Below are 25,488 nucleotides of genomic sequence, written 5' to 3' on the forward strand. Positions count from 1 at the left end.
GAATTTAGAAGTATGAAGAAAAATTCCAAACGCAGCTTCAAAGCGTGCCCCCTTAATCTTCCATTCAGTGCAGCTGTGGTTGACGCAAAGCGATGTGACTCAAAAGCGGAACCCCGTTTGGACTCGTCGCCACCGCGTCATTGCTGGTCCCGACGTCTGCAGAACATGACCGCACATTTGCTATCAATAACTCAATGATCTGCAAAGCTACTGCTGCGACCACGTGAATGAAAATGGATACAGTGCATACGCCTTTGGACTGCCTCCATTGCCGCGTACAAACAGAAGGCGAGAAAAATACATGCAAGAAAGTATGCAAAGAAAAGACGCGACGCGCAGCCGTCTGAAGCGACTACGAGGGAGGCTTCAGCAACAAATACTTCCCTTCCGTCCTGCTCCCCGCAGAGCTCACTGCCGTTCGTTCGCCGGCGCTCTTTTTTTTTTTTCCTCCGGCGTTCTCAGCGTGGGTGAGGGCGGCGGCCGAGGACAGGCGCGTCAATCTAGCGGATCGACGCCGTTCTGTGAATCACGCGCAGTGGAGACGTTGCGTTAAGAGCAGCTGTCGGTTGAAACGGCACGACGCGAAGAAAGCAAGCGCGAACCACCTGGATAATACAGAGCTGAGAAGTATTTTCTAGCGACGACTGCCCAAGAAATAGGGGACGATACTTGGTGTGAGTGGGGCTCGGCCTCAGCGCACCGGACGCTGCCGAACACGAGGTGAGGCGCTTGCCAACAATTGTCGCTTGCTTGCTGCACATTGCTCTCCCACGCGGAAAGTCGCAGCGTCGCTTCTATCTCCGCGTGATTGCATGAAACCATGCAAGAGCCCCTTATGCGCTGCACTGTTCAACTTGGGCTCACCCCTGTTATAATTTCGGGAGCCTGCGTTACGAGCCAAATTCGGATATTCCTAATTGTTGGAGCAAACTGTGCGTTTCCGCATTGCCCACGAGGACTATATCAACCGATACGATTAAATGATTAACTGTGTGCGTGTGTGTGTGTGTGTGTGTGTGTGTGTGTGTGTGTGTGTGTGTGTGTGTGTGTGTGTGTGTGTGTGTGTGTGTGTGTGTGTGTGTGTGTGTGTGTGTGTGTGTGTGTGTGTGTGTGTGTGTGTGTGTGTGTGTGTGTGTGCGTGTGTGTGTGTGTGTGTGTGTGTGTGTGTGTGTGTGTGTGTGTGTGTGTGCGCGTGTGTGCGTGCGTGTATGTGTGTGTGCGTGCGTGCATGCGCTTTAGTTAGCGGTAAAAGTTGTACAAAATTACAGAGCCACAGAACGTTTGAGCTAACTGATATCGATCGATCAATATTATTTTGCTGCACGTGTATTTATTCATATTTTTTGTATAGTTGAAGTGCATTTTCAATTCAGAGCCAAAAGAGTTTAAAGAGTTCTTTTGTTTGTTTTTGTTTTATGCCAAAATGAGTCTAATGCGCTTGACAAAACAGATACCCCAGGTTTGACGTTGAGAGTTGTGTAGGAAGCATAACTAGATTTAACAACAAATGCACACGATCTCATCATCAAATGTTCTGAACGAAAAATTGCAACTAGAAAAGCTACGTTTATAGCTTGCCTTTTTTTAATAGAATGATCCCTTCTTTGGTATATAACATAGAAAGAAAATTTGACTTCTTCGCGATCTGTGCTACTGTCTTAGCCGTATATACTTAGAGTAAGGGATGTATTAGGAAGTTTATCGTACGAACTGTTGGGCTTCACTTGGCCTGTGGAACGCGAGCAGCTGCAGGTATCGGGATGTTTCAGTGATGTGCGCATATTCGTGCACGTGTGTACTGGCCAGTAGTCCGTTGCCCCTTGCTGATCTTTGCCCGGACGAACGGGAAACTGGAGCAACTGGCGGGGCAGTCGAGAAACGGAGGCGTACAGGTCGATCGTCGGTGGAGAGGTTGGCGGAAGCCGCTGTCTGGATTCTCAAGTGCAACCAAGATCGATAGCGGACGGGATACAGCAAACTGAGCAACGGCACTGGGAGCAGCACGAGGATGTGGACCATTTGACTTGGCATCGTAGAACTACACCTACGGGACGATGTACAAACTAAATATCAACACACTGATATCGCTGTCGGAAGGCGTGCGAGGATGTGTAGCTGCCGTTCTTTTGTGGGTGGTTTTAAGCAACGAAGGATATGAGCAACGTGGCTGGCGATCCAATAACCAAGATTGCACTGATGTATACATTGAAAATTATGAACATTTAAAGGTAGGAGGCTGAATTTGGGACTTATTGTGTTTTCCGGTTACCTGCATTAAAACATCATGTCAAATAAATTGTGTGTGTCTTTTCACCACAACCGGCTTTCTATTATTGCGAAAATCGAAGGAGAAATAAAAATAATCACTGGACGCTTAAGCTTCGCCTTTAAGTGTTCAACTTGATTTCGTTATAGAGGTCTCGCTAGTTGTCCTTAAACCCCGATGCTTTGACGGTGGTGGATGGGTGTACAAGGGTATGAATCGAGTGGCGGCTCACGCCACCTGTTGCGGCAGCGCCGTACGATCAAATGAATTTTCCAATGAGGCTGCACCGCAGGTAAGCAAAGCGGGAATGCTCTTTGCTACTCGCTTAACTATAACTTCCGGAATTGGTTTCTAATGACGCACCGAAACATTACCTTGCAATCATAAGGTAATGCACACATTAGACCCACCTTTATTCGGAGAGGATAAATGCGGTTCTGTGGCGGAGTGGTTTCGTGCTCGCCTCGCACTTCCAAGGAACAGTGTTCGACTCCGCAGGTTTCAGCAGAACTTTTATTGTTCCTTTACTTTCTTCTGATTTCTGTTACACCCACAAGGCCAGCTTTTCTGTGACATGGGGCCCTTAACGGAATTCTTCGGAGACCAGCCCTAAGCACGAACAGATACCCCATATTATTGAAGCTTATGACCTAAAATAAAAGCTAAATTGAGGCTCCCAGTTTCGTATTTCTTTGTTCAACATGTTTCTCACTTCAACTTATGGGCAAAATATAATTGCTCCTTCAGGTGTGATAGTAATTGAGGACCTTCTTGCCAATAAAATCCAAAACAATAGCTCTTTTCATCATCATCATCATCAGCCTGACATGGTCAGGTTGATCCCAGTCGGAAAAAACTACAGAAAATTTTCTGATGTTACGACAGAATTTCTGTGCGGTTTTTGACGGGAAACCTGTTGTGACAACAGAATATTCTGTAGTAACATCAGAACGTTCTGTAGTTACAACAGAAAAGTGCTACAGAACTACCGAAAAATACTACACAACTAGATAAAAATCTCATGGTTACGACAGAACTACAGGATATCTTGTCAAACTTTTCACACAGTTGTGTAGTTGTTTTTGTTTTGTTTTTTTTTTACTGGGATGTATACCCACTGCAGGGCGAAGGCCTCTCATATTTCTCCAATTAACCCGGTTCTGTGCTAGCTGCATCCGCTTGACCCCTGCGAACTTCTTAACCTCATCCGCCCACCTAACTTTCTGCTCTTTTACTTGGCACATATTCCTGTAACCCAAATCAATGCGGAAGTCACACAAAATATATTCAAATTTGGTGGCAGAATTCAAGGTAACGTAATGAATGCGGTGTGCAAGTGCATGGCTGAGGGGCTTCCTCGAAACGTCTGCGTAGATATAGTTTCTTTCGCGTTAAACGTTCTTGGCTGCATTTTTTGTAAGACTCCGTAATCACAAGACCTCTGAATTACCATATACAAACCACTCTCGGCGCAGAACATGCCCATTGGTAAAGCATCTCAATCATCGTTCATCCAAAGCTGAACTAAAGGGACTATATGGAGCCCAGCCCGAGCTGAACTAAAGGGACTATATGGAGCCCAGCCCGAGAGTATCCCGAAAATGTCTGAAACATACCTTGAAGAATACCCTTTGCAATCTACTCAGTGCCTGGCTGTGTACGACTTTCGGCTAAGAGTATGACCTTGTCAAATGAGATGTGCGATGTTTGTATGTAATTCACGTGCAGCGACGTCAATGACGAAACAGAAATCAATGAAATTATTCCTGGAAGAACATAAGAATGTGAAGATATCATCCACGAAATCTAAGTTCCATCGGACTGACGACGTTGGCGATTACCGGGCTCTTGTAGCGGAGCAATAAAGCACAATTTGCAATGCGTTAAAAGCGAAGCTAATTCGAGATACCGCTCTATAATGATCTCATTATGATGTGCAGTCAACGTTTGCGTATCAGCACTGTCTGTATCAAGTAGGCCTCAAATGTCACTAAGAATTTCCGTCGCCGAGGTGTTTGTTTTAAGGCGTTCCCTATTGCCAGGCATCGAAAAGAGGCACATCTTCATGTTTATTGCATGCTGGAGCGTCCAAGCCTTACTCTAGAGCGGCTTGCCTCGTTCGCCGCGGTTTTATGCCAACGTTTTCTCCTGCTTCGCTTACTATCCCATGAGGTCCTCTCAAACTTCAAGACAGGCAGCTTATCCTGCAAAACAAATTAGCAGAATATTCCTGTTGTGAAGTTCGACAGTCCAGACTGCTGTTTTAAGGAATGCTTATCGGCATCGCAGCGATCGGTAGCTGAGAATCCAGCGATGCCCTTCCCCCCTTTCCCGCCCTATGTTTTTACTGCCTGCTATGCTGAGGTTACCAAGTGTATCCGATGTTCTCTTCCTCGCTGGCTAGTATGCCCTCGAATCAGCCCTGCTGGGTTTCTCTCTCCTGGTATTCACATTCGCAGCCTCGCGAACATTTATTTTCAACACCCGACAAAATTCAGCATTATCACTGTAACTGTAGTGAACAGACCGATCTTCCTCTGTTTGTTCATGCTCGGTATCGCGACACGCGCCTTTATGTCTTTCTTTGTAGCCGGGGATGCGTCGAGATTAGTCTGGAATGGTTGCAGGCAAGCACAGCAGTTTCCGTGCTCTCCCAAACTTTTCCAGTATCCTTTGACTGCTTTGTCTAAATTTTTCTGCGCTTACTTTAAATTGAGCCGCGCCGAATCCAACGGGCATTCGTAGTTCAATGACCTACAGGTGTGCTTCCTGTTACCGCTGCCGCCGAATTGCTTAGTTCTTTTCCGGGCGCACGTCAGCCCAATATGATTTAAGGGCAACAGCATTCTCCTCCTTTGTGGCTACCGGGTTTGTCACCACTGAGCAACAGTATACGTTTATTGATTTCAGGATGAAAGGATTGATTTGGTTTGTGGGGTTTAACGTCCCAAAGCAACTCAGGCTATGAGAGACGCCGTAGTGGAGGACTCCGGAAATATCGACGGGCGCCTTGAAACGTGCACGGCATCCCTAGTGCAGGACACCGGCGGCTTAGTCCGCTGCTCCGGCATAGGTCACCAGAGCGCAGGTCAGTAGTCTGAGCCGGCCAGCGATGTCTTCAACTGCTCCTCGAAAGAGTGCGCAATCATGTGTGTCTAGTAGATTTGGACCAACACAGCCCCACATTACATGGAAGTGTGTCGGAGTATTTTCGCATCACTGACATTCTCGTAGCATTCGGGAAAAGTTATGCTGCATTAGAAAATGTTGGAAAATGTGTACGTCTATAGTTGACGGCAGGCCCTGCCTTCTTCAACAATTTGTGTGTGTGTGTGTGTGTGTGTGTGTGTGTGTGTGTGTGTGTGTGTGTGTGTGTGTGTGTGTGTGTGTGTGTGTGTGTGTGTGTGTGTGTGTGTGTGTGTGTGTGTGTGTGTGTGTGTGTGTGTGTGTGTGTGTGTGTGTGTGTGTGTGTGTGTGTGTGTGTGTGTGTGTGTGTGTGTGTGTGTGTGTGTGTGTGTGTGTGTTGGGGGTATATCTCAGTCTTCCCAAGTAGCAGGAGTAACAGGAGGAGGGGGAGGGCAGAGCGTCTGCGCGGAGATCGTGGAGTTTTTCATCTTTTTTGGCTTTCTTCTCGTTATTCTTCTTTTCTCCCCTTTGTTCTCCGACATTATGTCATCAATATGCCGTCTTATCCTTAGTGCGCCTTCTTTTTGTTCCGTTCCAATTTATATTCAAACTATACATCCTTTTATTTTGGGCGCATAGATTTTTTTTTTTTTTTTTCCTTGTATTGGTTTAAGTCCCGCAGCCCTTTGCTGGTCCGGGCTCCGTCTCCGTCTCTGTTCCTGTTACTTTCTTTTTTTAATTTATATGAAAGGACAAATAAAAGAAAAGAAGTGTTCCTCAGCGCTAGTTTTGAGCACACTCGATTCAGTCTGCCACCTCGTTTGCCTCGAACCCCTCGCGGTCAAGGATTCATGTGATTTTATGTTTCCGGAAGATATTTGGCTGCGTTTTTCCCTGGAGAGGTGCAACAGCTACTAATAGTATTGTGCCCATGAGGAAGTTCCGATATACTGAATAGGAGTAAATAATGATGTGTAATCCGCGAAGTGCACTATCTCCTTGTTGGGTGTGTAATGTCTGTGCGGTCACGTCTGCGAAGGCGCCAGCGTGTCTTCATTGCTAGAGGCGCTTGAGCAAGCGGATATCAACCTGGACATAGCAACAGGCCTGCCTCGACGACGGCGGTTCCGCAGCAAGGCCCTGTGCGACGCAACAAGCTCGCGTGGCATCGGATGTCTAGATGCAGCGAACACTACGAGAGGCTGCCCTTGAAATACGCTCTTCCAAAGGGTAGCGGCAGAAGAAAGAGGCATGCATCGCCGGCCCAGCATTGTAGTCGGTTTACAGTTACCAAGAGTACGCCTGAGAGAACAAACATGCCGACAATATGATACCCTCGCTTCCGCAGCATCAGGAACCAGCTCTACCCGCGGGAAGCTGGTGACGTATTCGTCGATGCTCCGCGGCCTACGTGAAGGAATCCAGAAGGCGGTTCCTTGTGGGGCTGTGTGCAAAAATGCCAATTGGTGCTTTTCTATTGGCCAGTGCTCAAGGACAAAGGATTCCTTTTCTAGGTACCTAGGACAAGACTGTGTATAAAAACCGGGTTCTGGCCATTTTGGGGCCATCGGGAGACTTTCTCTGAAATCTATGCCATCACGTAAATGAATTTGCGAAAGCTCCTCGCTTCCGTGCTGCCTCGTCACCTCACCTCGCTGGCCTTCGCTACCTTCGGCTCCGGCCCTGCCGGCGTCGCAGCAACTGGTGGCAGCGGTGGAATCGAGCATGGCTGACCAAAGGAAGACAGCACGCCGAGATCGCAGAGACTGTCAGTTACGGTCTGGTGAGGGCTGGCATTTCTTTTTGGGTGCCAGTCTGTTAAGATAGAGGTGTAATCTTCTTCCTGGTGAGGCCAGCCGCAGAAGCGTAAATTGATGTACTTCGTGGAGTCCACGGCGTTGCCACACTGCTGTCAGTTATGGATTTGAAGCGGCTGCTCAATACTCAGCTCGTAAGTCTGAGTGAGGAGCTAGGCATTAGGATTAGTCCAGAGATGATGAAATCCGAGATTATAGTGGCAATAGAATCTTCGGATATCGAAAGCGGACTAATAGAAGAAGCATGGCAAGAGATTCAGAGATCTCAAGCGACAGAGAAACAACTGCTAGAGCTGGAAGTTGAGAAACTCCGTTTCGAAGTTGAGCTCTAAAAGACGATTGGTGTTCAAGCAGTAGAGGCAGTTGCACGACAAGATCTTTATGACCTATAAAAACTGTTACAGCCCTTCAAAGTTGGGCAAGGCATAGGCCTCTATCTGGTTAATCTTGAGAGAGCTTGCGAGAAAGCACAGTTTGGCCGCAGCTCTTGGCCGCGACGTTTGTTGAGCTTGCTACCGTCCAAGGCAGCGGATGTAATCGCTAGACTCTCTGTGGAGGACTCCGACGACTACAATAAAGGAGAGCCTGCTCAAGATATTTTGTCTGTCGTCAGAGGCTTTCAGGCAAAGATTTCGGAGCATTACGAAGAGTCAAGGTGCTAGCTATGCAGAGTTTGGCTATCAGTGGAAAGCAAATGTGATAGAATGGGTAAAAGGCCCCAAGGTCAATGATGAGTATAGTAAGGCTCTAGACGTCATCGCTATCGAGCAGTTTCTTTCGAAGGTGCCAGAGCCAATGAAACTTTGGATACTGGACAAGGCCAGTGTCAGCTCGGTGCAAGCAGTGGCCGAATGGGCGGATGAATATTTATCCCGCCGAGGGAACATCCGAGAGGAATTTTCTTCCGCTAAGCCGGTAGACAAAGGGAAGAGCTGGACAGAACGCCAAGAGAGAGCGGCAATTAAGCCTAAGAGTGGAACAATAGATGCTACAAAGAAGCCTATTAAAGTTGAGAAGTCAGATAATGAGTCGGAAAAAATGGAGGTTGATGACCGCTCAAAGAAAACGATTTTTGAGGCGCGGAAGCAACTCACGTGCTACAACTGTAACGAAACCGGGCACGTCGCTGCTGGATGTCACAAACCAAGAGTAACATACGCTTACGCGTGCGATCCAGTACCAAATGAGGAGTTGCTCAGTCAGTATATCTTCAGTCTCACTGTAAATGAAAAAACGTGTCCGGTGCTCAGGGACAGTGGAGCGACAATTGATCTTGTGCATCCGGACTACGTTGCGCAAATTCAGTACAACGGCAAATGCGCCTGGATCAAACCTATACTGGAGGAAGCAAGTGTTTGTCTCCCACTAGCGGACGTGTTCATCAGTGGACTGTGTGGTGAGGTTCGAACTGAGGCGGCGGTTTTAAACAAGCTACCACCTCCGTACCCATATTTGTTCTCTAACCGAACGAACCAACTTCTTAAAGCGGAAGGTAAGTTTTACAGGCGTTCAGGTTCTCACGAGACTAAGGCGCGTGCTCTGCTGCTAAGTTGGAGATGAGAGAGCCGAACTCAAGAGAGGATGTAGTAGAAACACCTGACATATGTGCGCAGCCTGTAACTTTGCAGAAGTGCTGTCAAAAAGAGAGCGAGGCTATGGAGCCAGACAGACAAATTAATGAACTTGAAGAGCAACCGCCCACATCACTCCGCGAGGAAACGGTAGCAGAAACGGAGGAAGCTAGTTCAAACAAGCCAGGGCGATCAGAAAGCAAAGTGATCAAATATGAGGGGCATGTCTGTGCTTCCGTAGTCAGATTCGCTGGGCCAAATTCTGGGGAAGGTAACCAGAGCTACCCTTATTAAATAATAGGCAGAAGATTCGACTCATAAAGATATGTGGCCCACGGCAAAGGATGGAGTCGCTCGTAAAAATGTTAGCTTTCCGGTGAGAAATAGAATACTGTATCGACACTACAGCTGCAACAAAGGCCGCATCTTTGACCGGGCCGAAATCTTGTCCCTTTGCAACGGAGAGAATTGGTCGGGACACTTGGGGGTCCGTAAGACCAAAAACCGTTTGCTATCGGAATTTTATTGGCCTGGTTGCTTCAGGGACGTTGAAGACTATGTCAGGGCATGCGACAATTGTCAGAGGGTGGGGTAGCCGCACGCCTTTCGCCGGCTGGTAGTAGTTGGGCCATTCCCAGTGACAAAATCAGGGTATCAATACTTGCTGACCGCTATTTGTCCAGCCACAATGTTTCCGGAGGCCATCCCCATCAAATAGCAGAGCTCGGTGGAAGTAGTAAACACACTCCTGTCCATTTTGTCAAGGATAGGATTTCCACAGGAAATTCAAAGCGACCATGGCACCATCTTCACTAATGTTCTCACCTCAGGTTTCCTAGATAAACGTGGAATTAAAATAATTCACAGCCCTGTTTATCACCCACAGTCGAACAGCGTTGAACGGTATCATTCCGTCATTGAAGCGAATACTGCGAGCGCTCCTATTTGAAAAGAAACGCCAGTGGGACGCACGTATTCCCGCTATGTTTGCTTTAGCACGGTCACTCATCAGGCGACGGGATTTAGTACTTTTGAGCTCGTGTATGCGCGGGCCTTGCGCTCACCTTTACGTCTTCTAAGAGAATCATGGGAGTCGAAAGACACAGATCCAACTGTAGTTGAATACATCTTGGACTTACTAGAAAGTCTTCACCGCTGTCGAGAATTCGCAGAAGCAAACATGAAAGAGGCACAGACATGGGCGAAAAGTTATTACGACCGTAATTCGAGGCTGAGGTCGTATCAGGAAGGAGACCAAGTCCTCGTACTGCCACCATCTCGATTAAATAAGCTCGAGGTTCAATAGGAAGAGCCATTCAGAGCTATGAAGAGGCTTTTCGAAACAAGCTACGCCATTGAGCGGAAAGGAAGGCGCAGAGAGATAATGATTTATCATCACAACCTCATTAAACGATGTGTGGCAGAGGTTCCGACAATTAATGTGGTTTTAAATGTCAGTGAAGAAGTAATTACGGAAATTCCTAAAATGTACGGTCCTAAAAAAGTATTGAGGCTGACGAAGTTATGAAAGTGGCAGCGCCTGCTGAATGCTTGACCGAAACGCAGTGGACGGATTTGCACAGTTTAATCTTGGAATACGACGGTCTCAGAGAAGAGACTGGGGCGGACCGCGCTTTTCGCTCATGATATCGAGCTAACTTCTGAAGTACCCGTAAAGTTACGGCCTTACAGACTGGCTCCGCGTCAACAGGAGATACTAAAGGCGGAGGTGGAACGCATGCTCGAACTGGGAGTTAATGAACCATGCGAAAGTGCCTGCGCGTCACCTGTGATACTAATAGAAGTTCCGCTTCAAAGCCCCTCGTCCTTGCATAGATTATCGGAAGCTAAATTCAATAACAAAAGATCAAACATACCCGATTCCAAACGTGGAAGAGCGCGTAGAGAAAGTAAGCACTGCGAACTACGTGTCCACTCTGGATATAGTCCGAGGCTACTGCAAAGGCCTATGACCCAACCAGCTAGCCACTATTCTGCTTTCGTCACACCTGTGGGCACCTTCAGACCTCTCGCCCTGAGTTTCGGCCTAAATAATGCACCGTTTTGTTTCTCCAGACTCATGGACCGTGCGCTGAAAGGTGCCGAGAGTTACGCTCTCCCATACTTAGATGATATAGCTATATCTTCAGCTACTTGGGGAGAACATATCTTTCTGACCTTCGCGACATTTTCGGCCGTTTAAAGGGTGCAGGTCTTACTGTACAGCCCGCAAAGTGCCAACTGGCGCGAGTAGAAGTGAGATACTTGGGACATGTCATGGGACAAGGTAAAAGGAAGCCAGATGATTTGAAAGTTGAAGCAGTCTCTGAATTCCCGCAGCCGCCAAACAAAACTGTATTAAGAACATTCCTGGGGCTTACAGGGTATTATCAAAGATACATACCCTGTTACTCTGAGCTTTCCGCTCCGCTGACCGATGCGCTGAGAAAAAACGCCCCGGAAAGAGTACGGTAGAGCAAAGAAATGGGCAGTACTTTTGAGGCGCTTAAGGCAGCTCTGTCCAGCTCCCCTGAACTGCGTGCACCGAGATATGATTGACTCTTTATTGTTCAATGTGATGCGAGTACCCGTGGTTTAGGTGTGATTCTCTGTCAAGAAGACGAAAATTGAAATTAACATCCGGTGCTCTTCGCTAGCAGGAAGCTGACAGCGAGAGAAGAGGCCTACTAGTGCATGGGAAAAAGAGTGTGCTTACCTGCCAAAAACTGGCATGCTACCTCTACGGAACCCTGTTCGTCTTTGTGACAGACCACTACCCGCTGACATGGCTATCACAAATGTCAAGCAAAAACATTCAATTGCTGAGATGGAGCCTCGCGCTCCAAGATTTGTGTTTCAGAGTGCGATAAAAAAAAAATGCAAATGCTCACGTCGATGGCTTGAGCGTGCCTATTGATTCTTATTGAGTGGGCAAAGAAATGTGCTTTGATATAACACAAAGTGTTTATGTGATGTAATTTTTCCTTTATGACCTACTAAATTGCTTCTTGTTCAAGAAAAGGCAAAAGAAATTCAATTTAACCGTATTACGACAGTGACCGCGATTAGGATGAGGGGCACAACAGCCTGATTGCCGGAGAGTTTTGCTGGCGCTTGCTTTATCTGTGGCGTCAGTTATTGCAATTTAGGTGTGACACATCCCTTGAACGAAGACGCTGATATCTTACGTCAAGCAGCTGGCACTCCTCGCCGTCCGAGATCATCCCGTCAGCGGAGGAGCTGTAATGTCTATGCGCTCACGTCTGCGAAGGCACCAGCGTGCCTTCACTGTCAGGGGCACTTGAGGAAGCTTATATCAACCTGGACATAACTACAGACCTGCCTCGACGACGGCTGCGCGAAGCAACAAGCTCGCGTGGCATCGGATATCCCGATGCGGCGACCACTACGAGAGGCTGCCCTTGAAATAACCTCTTCCCACGGAGGAAAGGCAGCGGTAGAGGAAAGAGGCGTGCATCTCCGGCCCGGCATTGTGGTCGGTTTACAGTTACCGAGAGTACGCCTGAGAGAACAGACGCGCCAACAATATGTTACCTTCGCTTCCGCAGCGTCAGGAGCCAGGTCTACCCGTGGGAAGTTGGTGACTTATTCGTCTACGTGAAGGAATCCAGAAGGCGGTTCCTTGTGGTGCTCTGTGCAAAAATGCCAATTGGTGTTCTTCTATTGGCCAGGGCTCAAGGACAAAATATTCCCTATCTAGGCACCTAGGGACACGACAAAAAACCGGGGTCTGATCATTTCTGGGGACATTGAGAGACGTTCTCTGAAACCTCTACCATCATGTAAATAAATTTGCAAAAGCTCCTCGCTTCCGTGGTGCCTCGTCGCCTCGCCTCGCTGGCCTTCGCTACCTTCGGCTCCGGCCCTGCTGGCGTCGCAGCAGGTGGCTAGGGCGACTGCTGCTGTTCCGGTTGTGCAGCTGAGTTCAACAGGATATGTACATTCTAATGACTTCCTTGAACTTTTCCCAGCGTACGTGCGACGTGATGTTCATTATAGTAGCCCATGACTGCGCCAGTTGACAATGTCAGGGTCTCGTTTGGCTAAGGGTGGTCCACGCATGCGCGGCGCTGACCAGCGTTCTCCGCCTTCTGCACGTTCTTCGGTTGTGTAACCACTTGATGTCGAGCTCAACAGGCGGAGTCGAGGTCTATTTTGGGAGGAGGAGGAGGAAAAAACATTTATTTAAACCCAATAACTAGGCACTGGTGATTAGGTGGTCGTGTCCACTTCAGGCGGCCTCCTCAGTCCAGGATGCCGGCAGCTGCTGCTATCCCGCGCGCCCGCTCGATCAGCCGTTGCTGATCTTGCAGGTGTGAGCTAGACAGAGCAGCTTCCCAAGAGGAGACGGTGGGGTGGGGAATGGGCGGGAAGCCTTGCGGCTTTGGACACGCCCATATGGAGTGGTATAGTTGGTTTGGTGCTGGTGCATGATTGGCAGATTGAAGGGTACCGCGAGGGAAAGAAAAGGTGTTTGTGGTAGAGGTTCGGGAATGTGTGCGTTTGAAGTTGTCGCCAAGCAGTGGCATCTGCTCTGGAGAGAGATTTGTGCGGTGCGGGGAGTGTTCTTCGTTGTTGTCTGTAATATTCGAGGGTAAGTGTGTACGTGAGTGGTTCTGTGGTGGTTGATAGCTGAGAGCTTGATGATGGCCTCGGAGCATCTTCCTCTCCGGTTTCCGTATTAGCTGGTAATCGGCCGCCTTCAGTCTTCCCTCCTGGTGCCCGGCAAATTAGTTCGCGGGCGAGCGCGTGAGCGCGCTCGTTGCCAGAAAGGAATGCGTGACCTGGTGCCCAAAGTATTCGAACAAGCGGCGTTTGCGTCTTTTCTTTGCACTGACGAAGGATTTTGTGGGTTTTGGGAGACAGCATACCGTTTGAGAACGCTCGGCATGCTGCCTGTGAGTCTGTGACAATAGTGCAGGTTTTCAGGTGTTTGTTCAGGGGGTTGGATGAGATGTATCGGATGGCGAGGGCTATGGCTGTCTCTTCCGCCGTTCTGATCGAGGTCGTGAGGATGGAGCCTGTTACTTGTACCTGACCGTCATCGTTCGTGACGGCCAGGCTCGCGGCAGGTTTGCCGGGGTAGCTTGTTGCGTCGGTGTACAATACGAATTCATTATTTCTTAATGTACGTCGAAGTGCCCGTACTCGGGCCTGCCTTCGGCCCGCGTTAATGTGTGGATGCATGTTTTTCGGGATTGGGGCCACTTGGACCTTTGCTCTCATTAAGGGGTCCATGGGCTCCGGATCTGGTGGTAAGGGGGCGCTGGGGGCTGGATAGCCGAGTCTCGCGAGTAGGGCACGTCCGGTGCGTGTGCTTCGTAGTCTAGTTACTTGTCCTACCCGCTGTGCTTTAATTAATTCTTCCACCGTATTGTGGATGCCCAAGTGAAGAAGGCGTTGAGTGGCCGCGTGGGGAGGGACACCCAGTGCCGTCTTTACCGCCGACCGGAGTGCCGCGTTAAGTTTTTCTAGTTCGGCCCGATTGAGGTGATGGTACGGGAGGTGGTACGTGAGGCGACTGATGATGAGCGCCTGAACTATGCGAAGCGTTTCCCTCTCCTTAAGACCGCTTCGTCGGTTGGAGACTCGTCTTATCATGTGGGTGATTTGAGACATTTGTTTGCGGAGAAGATGTACTGTGTGTGTGGCTCTACCATTAGATTGGAGGTGTAGCCCCAACACCCGAAGCCTCTCCACTTGTGGTATTGGCGCATCTTTAAGGAAAAGGTCGATCTCTGGAGTCTGTTTTCTCCTTCCATGGCTGTTCTTGCTTATAACCAAGAGTTCGGACTTCTCCGCTGCGCAGGTTAGCCCGCCAGCGGCGGCGTACGTCTGGACCACGTCGATGGCTTCCTGAAGCGCGTCTTGCACATCGCCGTCAGAGCCCCCCGTGACCCAGATTGTGACGTCATCCGCGTAGAGAGCATGACGAACCCGGGGGATGTTGTCTAGCAGAGGTGGCAGTTTTGCCATCGCCACATTGAAAAGAGTCGGAGAGAGGACCGAGCCCTGTGGCGTCCCTCGGTCTGTAAGAGCGATATTGTCGGAGCGTAGTTCGCCTAGTCCTATGGTGGCCGTGCGGTCCGTCAGAAATGCTCTGATGTAGTTGTACATCCTATTCCCACAGTGGGACGATGCCAGGTTGTCAAGGATGAGGTCATGTGCAACGTTGTCAAAAGCGCCTTTTAAGTCGAGCGCAAGTATCGCCCTCGTTTGCAGCTTGCTAGGATGGTCCATTACTTCCTCCTTCAGTTGCAGCATGACATCTTGTGTGGATAAATTTGGTCGGAAACCAAACAGCGTGTCCGGGAAGAATCTTCGTGCTTCGAGGTGGGGGTGGAGCCGGGATAATACGATGTGTTCGAATAGTTTTCCGATACACGAGGTGAGCGAGATTGGCCGAAGAGTTGCGAGTGAGAGTTGTTTGCCAGGTTTGGGAATGAGCGTAATTTCGGCGTGCTTCCACTCTTGAGGGAGGGCTCCAGTCGTCCAGGCTTTGTTGTAGAACGACGTCAGCTGGGAGATTGATTGGTCGTCCAGGTTTCTAAGTACCTTGTATTGAATGCCATCCGTACCCGGCGCCCTATTCTTTGTGACATTTTGTAGAGCTGCTCGGACTTCGGCCTCTGTTATGTCAGCGTCGAGTGGACTGTTCTCGTCATCGTAGGGGTAGTCCTTGTACTGGGGGCGCGGGCCAGAGCTGATGTAGCGCTGTTCTAGTTGGGCGAGGACAGCGTCGTCGTCACACTGTTCCTTGCGCAGGAGCGTACGTATCGCCTTGCTCGTCTCGGATTTGGATTGTTTGGGGTCTAGTAAAGCGCGGAGCAGCGACCACGTGCGAGCCATGCCGAGAGTGCCTTGGAGATGGTCGCAGAAGCGGTGCCAGTTGTTATTTGTCAGCTCGGCAGCATAGTTCTCTGCTTCGGCAGTGATTTGGGCTATTCTTAGCTTCAGCTTCCTGTTGTGTTTTTGCCGTTTCCACCTCTTGACGAGCCCCCTGCGAGCCTCCCACAGGTGGAGCAGGTGGTTGTCTACGTCAGGTGCAGTTGTAGTGGCTGAGACCGTAGTAGTGGCTCGTCGTAGGTCTTTTTATATTTCTTGCACCCATTCCGGAAGGGGCAGAGGTGAGGGCGGATTGGGTGTTCCTTTTACCCCGTTACACCCTCTCTCCGTTGCGGTCCCTCCTGTCTGTCGATCCCGGCGGAAGGAGTCCCAGTTGGTTAATCTTATCTTGCGACCAACCTTGCGGGTGCCGGCTGTTTCAATATCGGCGGTTATTATGTAATGATCGCTACCCAACGTCACTCCTAAGTTCGACCACGTGCTCGGGGTATTTGCTCTGGCCAGTGTGAGGTCGGGGCACGTGTCCCTGTTTACACTGTTTCCCATGCGGGTGGGTTTGTCCGGTTCCGTTAGTAGGGTGAGTTGATTTCTGGCGATAGTCAGGGCAAGTTTGCGGCCTTTCGGGGTCTCCGATTCGTAGCCCCACATTGGATGGGCCGCGTTGAAGTCTCCCACAATTATAACTTGATTTCTCTTGCTGGCTAATTTTAGGGTCGCTTCTATTATTTTGTCGAATGCATCCCGTTTCCCTCCTTTAGGTGGACTGTACAAGTTAAGGATGAACAGGGATGCCTGGTTGCGTTTGGCGGGGACCACCTCGAGCAGAACGTGCGCGATGTGCGTGTTCTCGATAGTGTGTTCTAAAGCGGTGAGGTGCTTGGATATCAAGGTAGCTACTTTGGGTGGCGTCGTGTCTGCTTCGTCGTGCATTCTTGGCTTATTGGCGTGTGCTGTGAAGCCTGTGAGGGTGGGTTCGCAGTTTACTTCTTGCATTGCTATTATATCTGGAAGGGGAAGCGGGGAGGAAGGGTTAGATAGACTGGCTAGGTACTGTGTGAGGAGTCCCTTCTTGCGTCGGTATTCTCGACAGTTCCACTGCCATAGCCGAATGGGTGGATGGCCTACTTGTATTTTTGTTTTAGTTTTTCGTTCATGGCTGCTATCCATGCTGTTGTTGTGGTGATTATGAGGCGGAGGCGTCAGATATGGCTTGACTGATGCCTGTGGTGAAGTTATCGCGGTATCGGCGGTGCCAGTGTCGGCTGCCGTCGGTAGGGCTGGTGCAGCGGCAGCGACGATCAGTGAGGTGGGAGGCGGTCGCGCATATGGGTGCAGGCGTCGTGCTTCACGGTTGTCGCGTTCGCCGTGCGTGTCTACCGGGAGATTTACCTCAGGCGAACACTGTGCCGGAGGGGAGAGTGTAGGGGGTTGTTGATCTGTCGTGAGAAACTGGCACAACAGCACCGTCTGTTGATGCATCTGTTGTTGCATTCGCTGGTCAATATGTTGGAGAAGTCGTTCGAATGTATCTTCCCTTTCCCTCCTGACTTCCTCATGGAGGCTCTCTACCATCGTTTTTGTTTCGGCTCGAAGAGTCATGGCCTCCATCGACCGGTCTATCATAGCTTGAATCTTTTCGATAGAGAGATCTGGAGAGGGAGGGGCAAGTGGCGCTGTTTTTTCAACCGTTAGTGGAGTGAGGGGTTTGGTGTTAGGTTGTGATGAGGAGGTGTGAGAATTTTTAGTGGAGTTTAATTGTGGCTTGCGTGATTTGTCTGCGGCGGTTGAATTGGGAGGGGTGGCTTTGGGGAAAGGGAGAGGAGGGAATTGCTCTGTCGAGCTCACCTTCAGATGGCTTCGATTTTCATAGTCCTTGTTTTTGGACGGGGGCTGCCGTGTCGGGCTTTCACAGCGGGACCCTCGACCGGTGCTAGGTTGTTGGGGTGGTGGCGCAGTAGAGTCCGTCCCCGGGCCTTTCTTTTCCTGAAGTGTTTCACGGTTGCCTTCTGGGTGCGAGCCTCCCGTTGTCGCTGTCACTGCAGCTGCCACGTCGTGGGCGTTGCTGCGCGACTGGTGCTGATTTTCCCGGTTTGAGTGTTGTGCTTGGGGACCGTTCGAGGCACTCCCTTGTAGTTGGGATTCTTTTTGCTGATTGTGTGCGATTGCCAACTTCTTGTTGAAGGGCTTCCGCTGTCGGCTTGGGCAGCGGGGGTCCGTGGCCGGGTGTTCGCCGCCGCAATTGATGCAGCAGGTTTGGCACTGGTGGCTTTCTCCGGGATCGTTTGCGCCGCAATTGGCACATCTTGTTTTTTCCGGGTTGGGACACACGTCTGCCCTATGGCCCATGCCGAGGCATACACTGCGCACTTGGTGCCTGGGTTTGTGCGGCCGGCATCGATATTCGGCGCCGCCGTATTTCACGTAGTAAGGGACGTGGAATCATTTGAAGGTGATCAGGGCGGCGGTGGATTTTCCCAACATTCTGGCGTGTAGAATCTTCGTGTTTTTTACTCGCAGTTCTGCCATGAGGTTGTCAATGCTGGTTCCTTCCTCCACGCCCGTGATCACCCCTTTGCATGAGGCTTCCGGGGTTGCCACGTACGCGACGACTTCATATTGCTTGTTGCCGAAGTCTAGCGAGCTGATACCGCGTAGCCGGTGAGTGAGCTCTTCACTCGGGGTGCTGATGACCGCCAGGTTTTGCTCTGGTCTTACTCGGATTATTAGTTCGCGCCGGATTTTTGCCGGAAGCTGTGCTGCAGCACCGATGGCTAGGGCGATTTGATGTGTTGTCCAATTTCGTAAGTTAAGTCCGTCTTGGGGTCTTATCACAGTTTTGAGGTCGTCAGTTGGGAGGGGTGGTGGCATTTGCTGCTTTTGTCGGCGTTGCTGTGGCTGTTTTTTCATTTCATTGGCGGCTTGGGACTCTTGCTGTTGCTGCAGCAGTCGTCTCTCTTCGCGCCGTTGGCGCACGGTTTTGACAGTAAACCAGTCATCGTCGACGCGTCCGGTGTCTTCGCCATCTGCGTCAGATACCTCGTTGTTGCCCCCGGTGTCCATGGCAGCAGAGTGCTGATCCGGGTCACCCATATGTTGAAGCCGCGCGGCTGACGTCCTGGGCGGTGTAAGTGTTGCTGCCTCAATTCCTGGCCACGCCTGGGCTGAAAGGTTTGTCCCTGCCTCGGCCACCGGGACGCAAATCCAGAGTGTCGGTGCGACGTCACTGCTGCGCCACGCAGAGGAGTCCACGGGACGCGGACTCGGAGCCGGCGCTGCCCGCCGGGCGGAGGAAACAGCTGCGGAGGCGCGAGGTTAGCCAGACGTTTTTCGGGGAAAAACTGGGGCCCCGTGCGGGGCGGCGGGGTTCGCACGAGAAACTCCGGAGCTGTCGACAAACACGTCTGCTCTCGGTGCCTGCTCGGAGAGAACTCTATTTTGGGAGGGACCGCCCTAATACCCGCCGACTTCGGAAAGCATCCATTGAACGTTGGCACGATTGCAGCAGCGCTGGCTGCGAAGCACTGCGCATCACTACAAAAATGTCAGTACAATGCAAGAAGAATGTCGTTACATGTTCAAGTCTAAAAGATTGTCAGACCTTGCTACGCAAGCATATGGCAATACATTAGCCGCACATTTCCTGAACAATGGCAATACGTTCGACTAACTGACCAAAAGGTGCGTGCCGACACACGCAGAAAGGAGAAACGTTTTCCTCCAAAGAAACGTTTTCCTCCAAGTGTGCCGCCAGCTGCACTGCGCCGTATAGTGAAGGGCCATCGCCGCAGTGTGCACAGACTGGCAGTCATTTCTGGCTCGTGGCTAGGTGAACTCTCGGCCACCTACCCTCTCGTTGCTGGCATGTCAGTCGGTGTTAAGTGCGCGCGCCCTGATCGTGGGCAGAAAAAAACGAACGAATGGAAAGACTGCGACGTGTGTGTGCGTTTGTGTGTATGTGCGTGCGTGAGTGCAAACGGAAAGGCCGTGGATGGCGCCTCCCTGTGAAAGGTCCGAACTTAAGAGGAAGTCTGCGGGCTGGCGCAGCACGAACGGGCAACGATGTCGGCCGAAGAAAAGCGCCGCTCCCGAGAGGACACCCGATCCTCCCTCAACCACCCCCAGCCGTACCAGCAAGTTGTTTTCCAGGAATTTGGCGGGAGCTTACAACTGCTGCTACAGTGACGCCGGAAGAGGGGGAAGAGGAGAACCCGGAGAAAGGGAGAAGCTCCGAGGAGTTCGAGCGACGCGGCAAACGGGAGACTCATTTCGGGTGCCGTGATAAGAGGCCTTACCCTAACTGAAGCGAAGCTGTGCTGAAACGTGTATATAGTGTAAATAAATTCTGTACTCTGCAAATAGATTGATTTGTCCATGTAATCGGGAGAGGAATGAAAATTTGAAGAAAAGAAGAAGAAAAGAACATGATATTTAACTGTCAGGTTGGCCAGTTATTCTGTACGTAGCTTCCAGAACATGAGACTGACTTTAGCGGCCGTGAACAACGTTTGCGTAGTCAGTTGCCTCTTCATTTCGTGTTGACACGCTGAAAGAAAGGGCATCGAGAGGTGCTCTTTGCAGGCAGTGGGTTAAGAAATTAGACTTTTTTTTCCAACTGACAGAGCTGTTCTTTTCTGCAACTTTAGTTTCAAATTTCAAGCAACGCCATGTAGCGCTTCACGTCGATACCAGCAAGCATGTTGCATACTTAAAGCAAACGAAAGAAGGAAAAGTCGCAGATCCTACACGCAGAGTATTTGAACGCTGTCTCGACAGGAAAGGAATCGTCATTCATCAAGGTGTTGCGCCAAACATTTAGGCTGCAGATATTCGGATGAAGAAACTAAACTACAATGATCTTCGAAGCTTTCTGGAGAATGCTGCTGCAAGCTGCATGTTCGAGATGAATCCACAGTTCATAAGAGAGACATGAAACTTTGCTCCGAGAGTAACTCTGGCCACAGTCAGGGAGCAAACTGGGGAAAACTACATTTCGGCGTCGGTCGAAGAAACCACGTACTTTAGCGGATGGTATGTGGTTAACTTCATCGGCGGACCATTAAGGCTCGAGAAAGCCGGACGAGCAGTCGTGCTGAACGCACATGTTCTTGAGAAGGTGAGCCATTCGACGATAGCGTGTGTTTCGTTTTCATCTCTGGAGCCTCTATGGGCGGGAAATATTCATTATGAGAATGTACTTTCGTTCGTGAAGGGTGGGACATCCTACATGTGCAAGGTGGGAAAGGAACCAGCGCTTTTGGTCTCTTGACCTGGTGCCTGTTCATTGTTTCTTATAACTTGACGCAGCTTTTAAGAGATAATGGCTTTCGGGTTTTGGTTTAGACTAAGTGTTTTTCACGGATCCTGTATTTGACGTAGCCTTCAAGTGCTCATGCACATTTTTGGGCATTGTTTTTTAGTTTTGTTGGTTACTAGGCGTTTCTAACGGTGTTCCTTTTGTCGAGGCCTTCATGTGCTGATGCACGATTTGTGCGGTGGTGTTTTCGGAATTTTGAATTCAGTCTTTTAGTCCACAGACGTCTGATGTTATCATGGCTTGGCCAAGTTGTTCCCTTGATTGCTTAGCAGAGCTCGATTACATGTGTGATTGTGGGCCGGCCCAGAGTTTGCGTCATGTATGTCTTTTCATGGTTTAGTATCTTTCTTGCTGATTTCGGAAATATAGTGTTTATCTTGTGATCACGTGGATGGCAAATGATTTTGTACGTAGCAGAGGGCGCTTAAATACGCCTTGCATTTCCTTGCAGAATAAAGTCGACAGTCTGCGCTTCTAAGTTTCGTATGTGTTCTTCCTGTTCTCCTGCTTTTTCACGCAGTTAACCCAATTTCATTATGAACCAACTAGACCGGCAAATCTTGTTGCAACGTAAGTTTTAGGTGCCGGTGTGATCTTAAATGTTTTGTGTTCAATGGCCTTTGATGCGCTTCATGTCTTGAAGCCCAGTGGGCACGAAGTAATAAGGTGTCCTGTGCTAGTTTGGAAGTCATGTGCCTCTAATATTTTTTGTGTGTATGCCTTTCATAGCAGACAAATCTTGTGACGGTTCTTTTTTTTTTACCTCATAACAGGAGTTATCGCGTTTACGTATGGCTATTCAGGCATGATATTGTCACAAGTGTGGGCAGAATTTATTGTCGCACACGCTTTACTGATACAGGCGTTGTATACCCACGGCTACTTTCACAAGAGTGAATATTTCTTTCCTATTGATGTCCCAAGTTTCTCATTCGATTTCTTATATTCGCTGACAAATAAAAGGCTGTATCAGTTATTTGACAACGCTGTCCACCACAGAGGTAGTCCAGGAACCGACGTAACAAAATGAGATGAAATGACGCCATTAATCCATCTCCGTAACACGTGGCCTGAACAAAACAAAATATTTATTTCGTGGATATTTTTTTTAACTATCTACTGCCTAAAAACTTCAGGAACCATGAGAGCTAGACTCTCTTCACTAAGATATTTTACAGCGTACCCTCAAGACTGAGCTCACGCTTAGGGGCCAGTATAAAGTGAATGTGGCATATCGTTTGATGTGTTTACGCCCCGGGCCCCTTCAATTAGTGGAAAACCAAATGCTTGTATATTAGGCAGACATGAATGCCTCCACGGCTAGAGAATATTCATTGAAGGCATTTTATATATCGAAGAAGTATACATCTAGTGCAAAATTGATCCCCTGAGTGGATCTCCACTCTAGACGAAGTATTGTTTTTAGTGTCTTTTATTCTCACGCGTAAGCCGGTCAAGCATCCCGCAAGACTTTCGACAAAATGTAATCATTCGCTCCTTCCCTCGTAACATGCACGTCATACTGAACGCGGAGAGGAGGGAGAAGCTAGAGAGCAGCTGCATTAACCAGACGCTTCGATTCGATGGACAGCAACTCGGTTACGTGCGTGGACGGAGCAAGTAGCAAATACATCGGGTGCGCAGATCACCTCAGTGGTTTTCGGCCGAGGTGTCCCCGTATCGGCCGCCACCATTAGAAGCCGCACCACGGACACGGCTGAAGAAATACAATACTCGAAGATACTTCCAGAGGATCGCTAATATCAGTCCTGCATTTTATTGAGCAGGAAAATCAATAGCGATCGTGGCCATATGTTCTGCCTGTTCAGACTGTTTCTGTAATTGCGTGTCTTCCTCATTTGCATGCTGCGGTGGGCATAGTGGCCCAGCAAGCAGCATACTGCCGCTTTTTCCGTTGGGTCCCCTCTCAAGGTTGTATGGCGGAATCAAGGATTTTAATTTTCATTTTTAAGCTGCGTTAGCGCTCGCTTGGGTCCGAAATAGCAAAGCAGTCATGTGAACTTTTGTAATGGGTAGGATCTCGCTAGAGGCTGCAAGGATTCTTGCCTATGGACGGCTAAAAAAAACTTAGGGCGAACACAGCACTCGAGATATGTTCTGTTTGCTTTCATGTAGCAAAGATCCAGTAAACAAGACAAAGAGAACAGATATAGCAGGACGGCGCCTTGATCAGTTTGCAAAAGGCGAGGAAAGGGGTCGAGTGAAGAGTTGCGGCAACACAGCGCCTTTCTCAGTTCCCTCGAGACTGATACAACATTGCGACTTAACGCCGAAGGCGGGCAAGCACCGGGAAGTTCACGCTAGACGGTACTCGCCACTATCGGTCCATGGTGGTAGATAATACGCCTCTGACAACACACGCCACAAAGCTGAAGCTGTATTGAGGCGATAGCTTCTCTGATTGCAAACAGCGTCCGTGCTTTCGTGCATGCCGCAGAAACATCTCTGGGCTCAGCCGCAGCATGTCAGTGGAGGGGCCCGAGGATGCCGTCCAGCCGCCGGCCGACATCGATGACATCGAGAGGCTCGCCATGGCCAAGCTCTCGCCTGAGGTGCGGGCCTTCATCCAGACAGGGACCGGACGAGGCCTGACAGTCCGCGAAAACCGGCAGGCATTCGAAAGGTACGACCACTGGTATGCACAGGAAACAGATTGCCGGGTAATAGCTAGTCAGTTATGAACTGGAGAAATGCTTACCGCTCTCCCTTGTGATCCCGTACAATGCCTACTGCAGCCAAGTCTGCCTTTGCTTTTCAGATGCATGTGCTCATAATGAACGGCAAGTAACAGCGCCAGCTCATGACAGTTTACCACAAGTCTGGGTTTGCCAAATATAAAAGTAGGTTAGAGCCTACGTTTAAACTTGGCACAATCAGACCTGTCGTAAACTGTCATGAACTGAAGCAGTTACTTGCCGTTCATTTTTGGCGCTTCCCATTTAATTCTAACCATCCCCAAACCCATAACGGCAATCCCAAACTCCCGCAGTAGCTATTAACCTAGGTGCGACGAACTTTTGTCGGGTCAGCACACACCACGTGCGCTAAGTATCCCAAACAAGGTCGCATGAAGAGGGATTCCCTCTGTATGAAATCTTTTACGGGCAGCATAGCTCTTAAATGTGTTCTTACTTGCTTGAAACCTGCTGGTGCGCGCTCGTACCTCACAAACAGCCTGAAAATCCGGCAGCAGAGCTTGTGGAAAGCTTTTTTTTTTTTCACAGTTAGTACTAGTGGACAAAATCATACGGGTGTGGTACTGGTAACTGCCGCTCCAAACCAAACGTTTATTCACAGCAACAACGGACAGCTCTTGGCATAATTGTGAACCAATGCAAAGCTTTAAATATCGAATATGCCTCACTCCGTGCACAAAAGAAGGAGCGTCCGTTTTCTGTTTCCATCTCTGAGGAAACCTAATGCGTAAAGATAGAACGAAAAAGCACCGAAATAACAGCAATGAATCAGTATTCATTTCGCTTCCAGAAATGCAAATGAATCGTGCCCATAACATTGGCAACTTGAAACGCACACAGAAGGATGGTAAAGAAAAACGAGTAAGCAAAGGTGAAACTTGCCTGAGCGAGGCAACGGAAGGAAGACTGCCGGCCATTACAAAAACTGTGGAGAAAATGGACAGAAGCAATGCTTTACATTATGTAAAGAGTACAAAGAGGAACGATAAATGGCGCAAGTCGGTACGTTAGTTGCTCCAGTACGCTAAAAGGTTTTTTTTACTCTGGAGAATTCAAACGCCCGGCTGTCCGACATAAGACACGGACGAAGGAAAGGCAGGACGCACACAAACGCAGAGCCAAAAAGTAAAAAGAGCTTGACAGGCACGATCTTCTTCTTCCAACAAAAGGCCAAAAACCTCGAATGGGTGGCGCAGTGGTAAGACGCCCGACTACTGTGCCGGAGTTCCCGGGTTCGAACCCGACCACGGCGGCTGCGTTTCGATGGAGGCGAAACGAAGTGGCGTCTGTGTGCTGTGCGATGTCAGCGCACGTTAAAGATCCCCAGGTGGTCGAAATTACTCCGCAGCCCTCCACTACGGCTCCCCTTTCTCTCTTTCCACTTTCGCTCCCACCTTTCTCCCTTCCCTTACGGCGCGGTTCAGGTGTCCACAGAGCAAGTGTGACAGATACTGCGCCTTTCCCTTCCTATGAACCAACCAACCAACCAACCAACGTTGCCACTGCTATAAGACAGGTGCAAGAGATCGCTGCATTTTGCCTTGCTTGGTTACATAAAAAAGAGCCCGCAGTACTAGAAAGATGCTTCAGTAAAATTTGTCGGGCTAGTTGGCTCATAGTTCAATGCAATAAAAAGATGCGCTAATAAGACACGGAGGAAGGAAAGGACGTTGTCACTGCTGTCTCATAGCAGTGGCAACGTTAAAGTTAAATTGGTTCACAGGAAAGGAAAGGCGCAGTAACTGTCACACTTGCTCTGTGGACACCCGAACCGCGCCGCAAGGGAAGGGAGGAAGGTGGGAGTGAAAGT

At 49.5% G+C, this 25,488-nt stretch overlaps 1 protein-coding gene across 1 annotated transcript in view; it reads left to right on the forward strand.

Moving 5' to 3' along the window:
• The first annotated feature begins 482 nt into the window (after positions 1-482).
• The window catches only part of LOC146192346 (2-Hydroxyacid oxidase 1-like), a 58,467-nt gene continuing 33,461 nt past the window's right edge, over positions 483-25,488 (forward strand). Inside the window, exons 1-2 of the mRNA XM_084602449.1 lie at positions 483-720; positions 23,420-23,605. Coding sequence (XP_084458575.1) covers positions 23,445-23,605 — 161 coding nt within the window. The 5' untranslated portion in view covers positions 483-720; positions 23,420-23,444. The remainder of the gene's footprint in view (positions 721-23,419; positions 23,606-25,488) is intronic.

This window comes from Amblyomma maculatum, chromosome 4, assembly GCF_055883805.1.
Source record: "Amblyomma maculatum isolate TAMU_Amacu chromosome 4, ASM5588380v1, whole genome shotgun sequence".
In the NCBI taxonomy this organism is placed as follows: Eukaryota; Metazoa; Arthropoda; class Arachnida; order Ixodida; family Ixodidae; genus Amblyomma; species Amblyomma maculatum.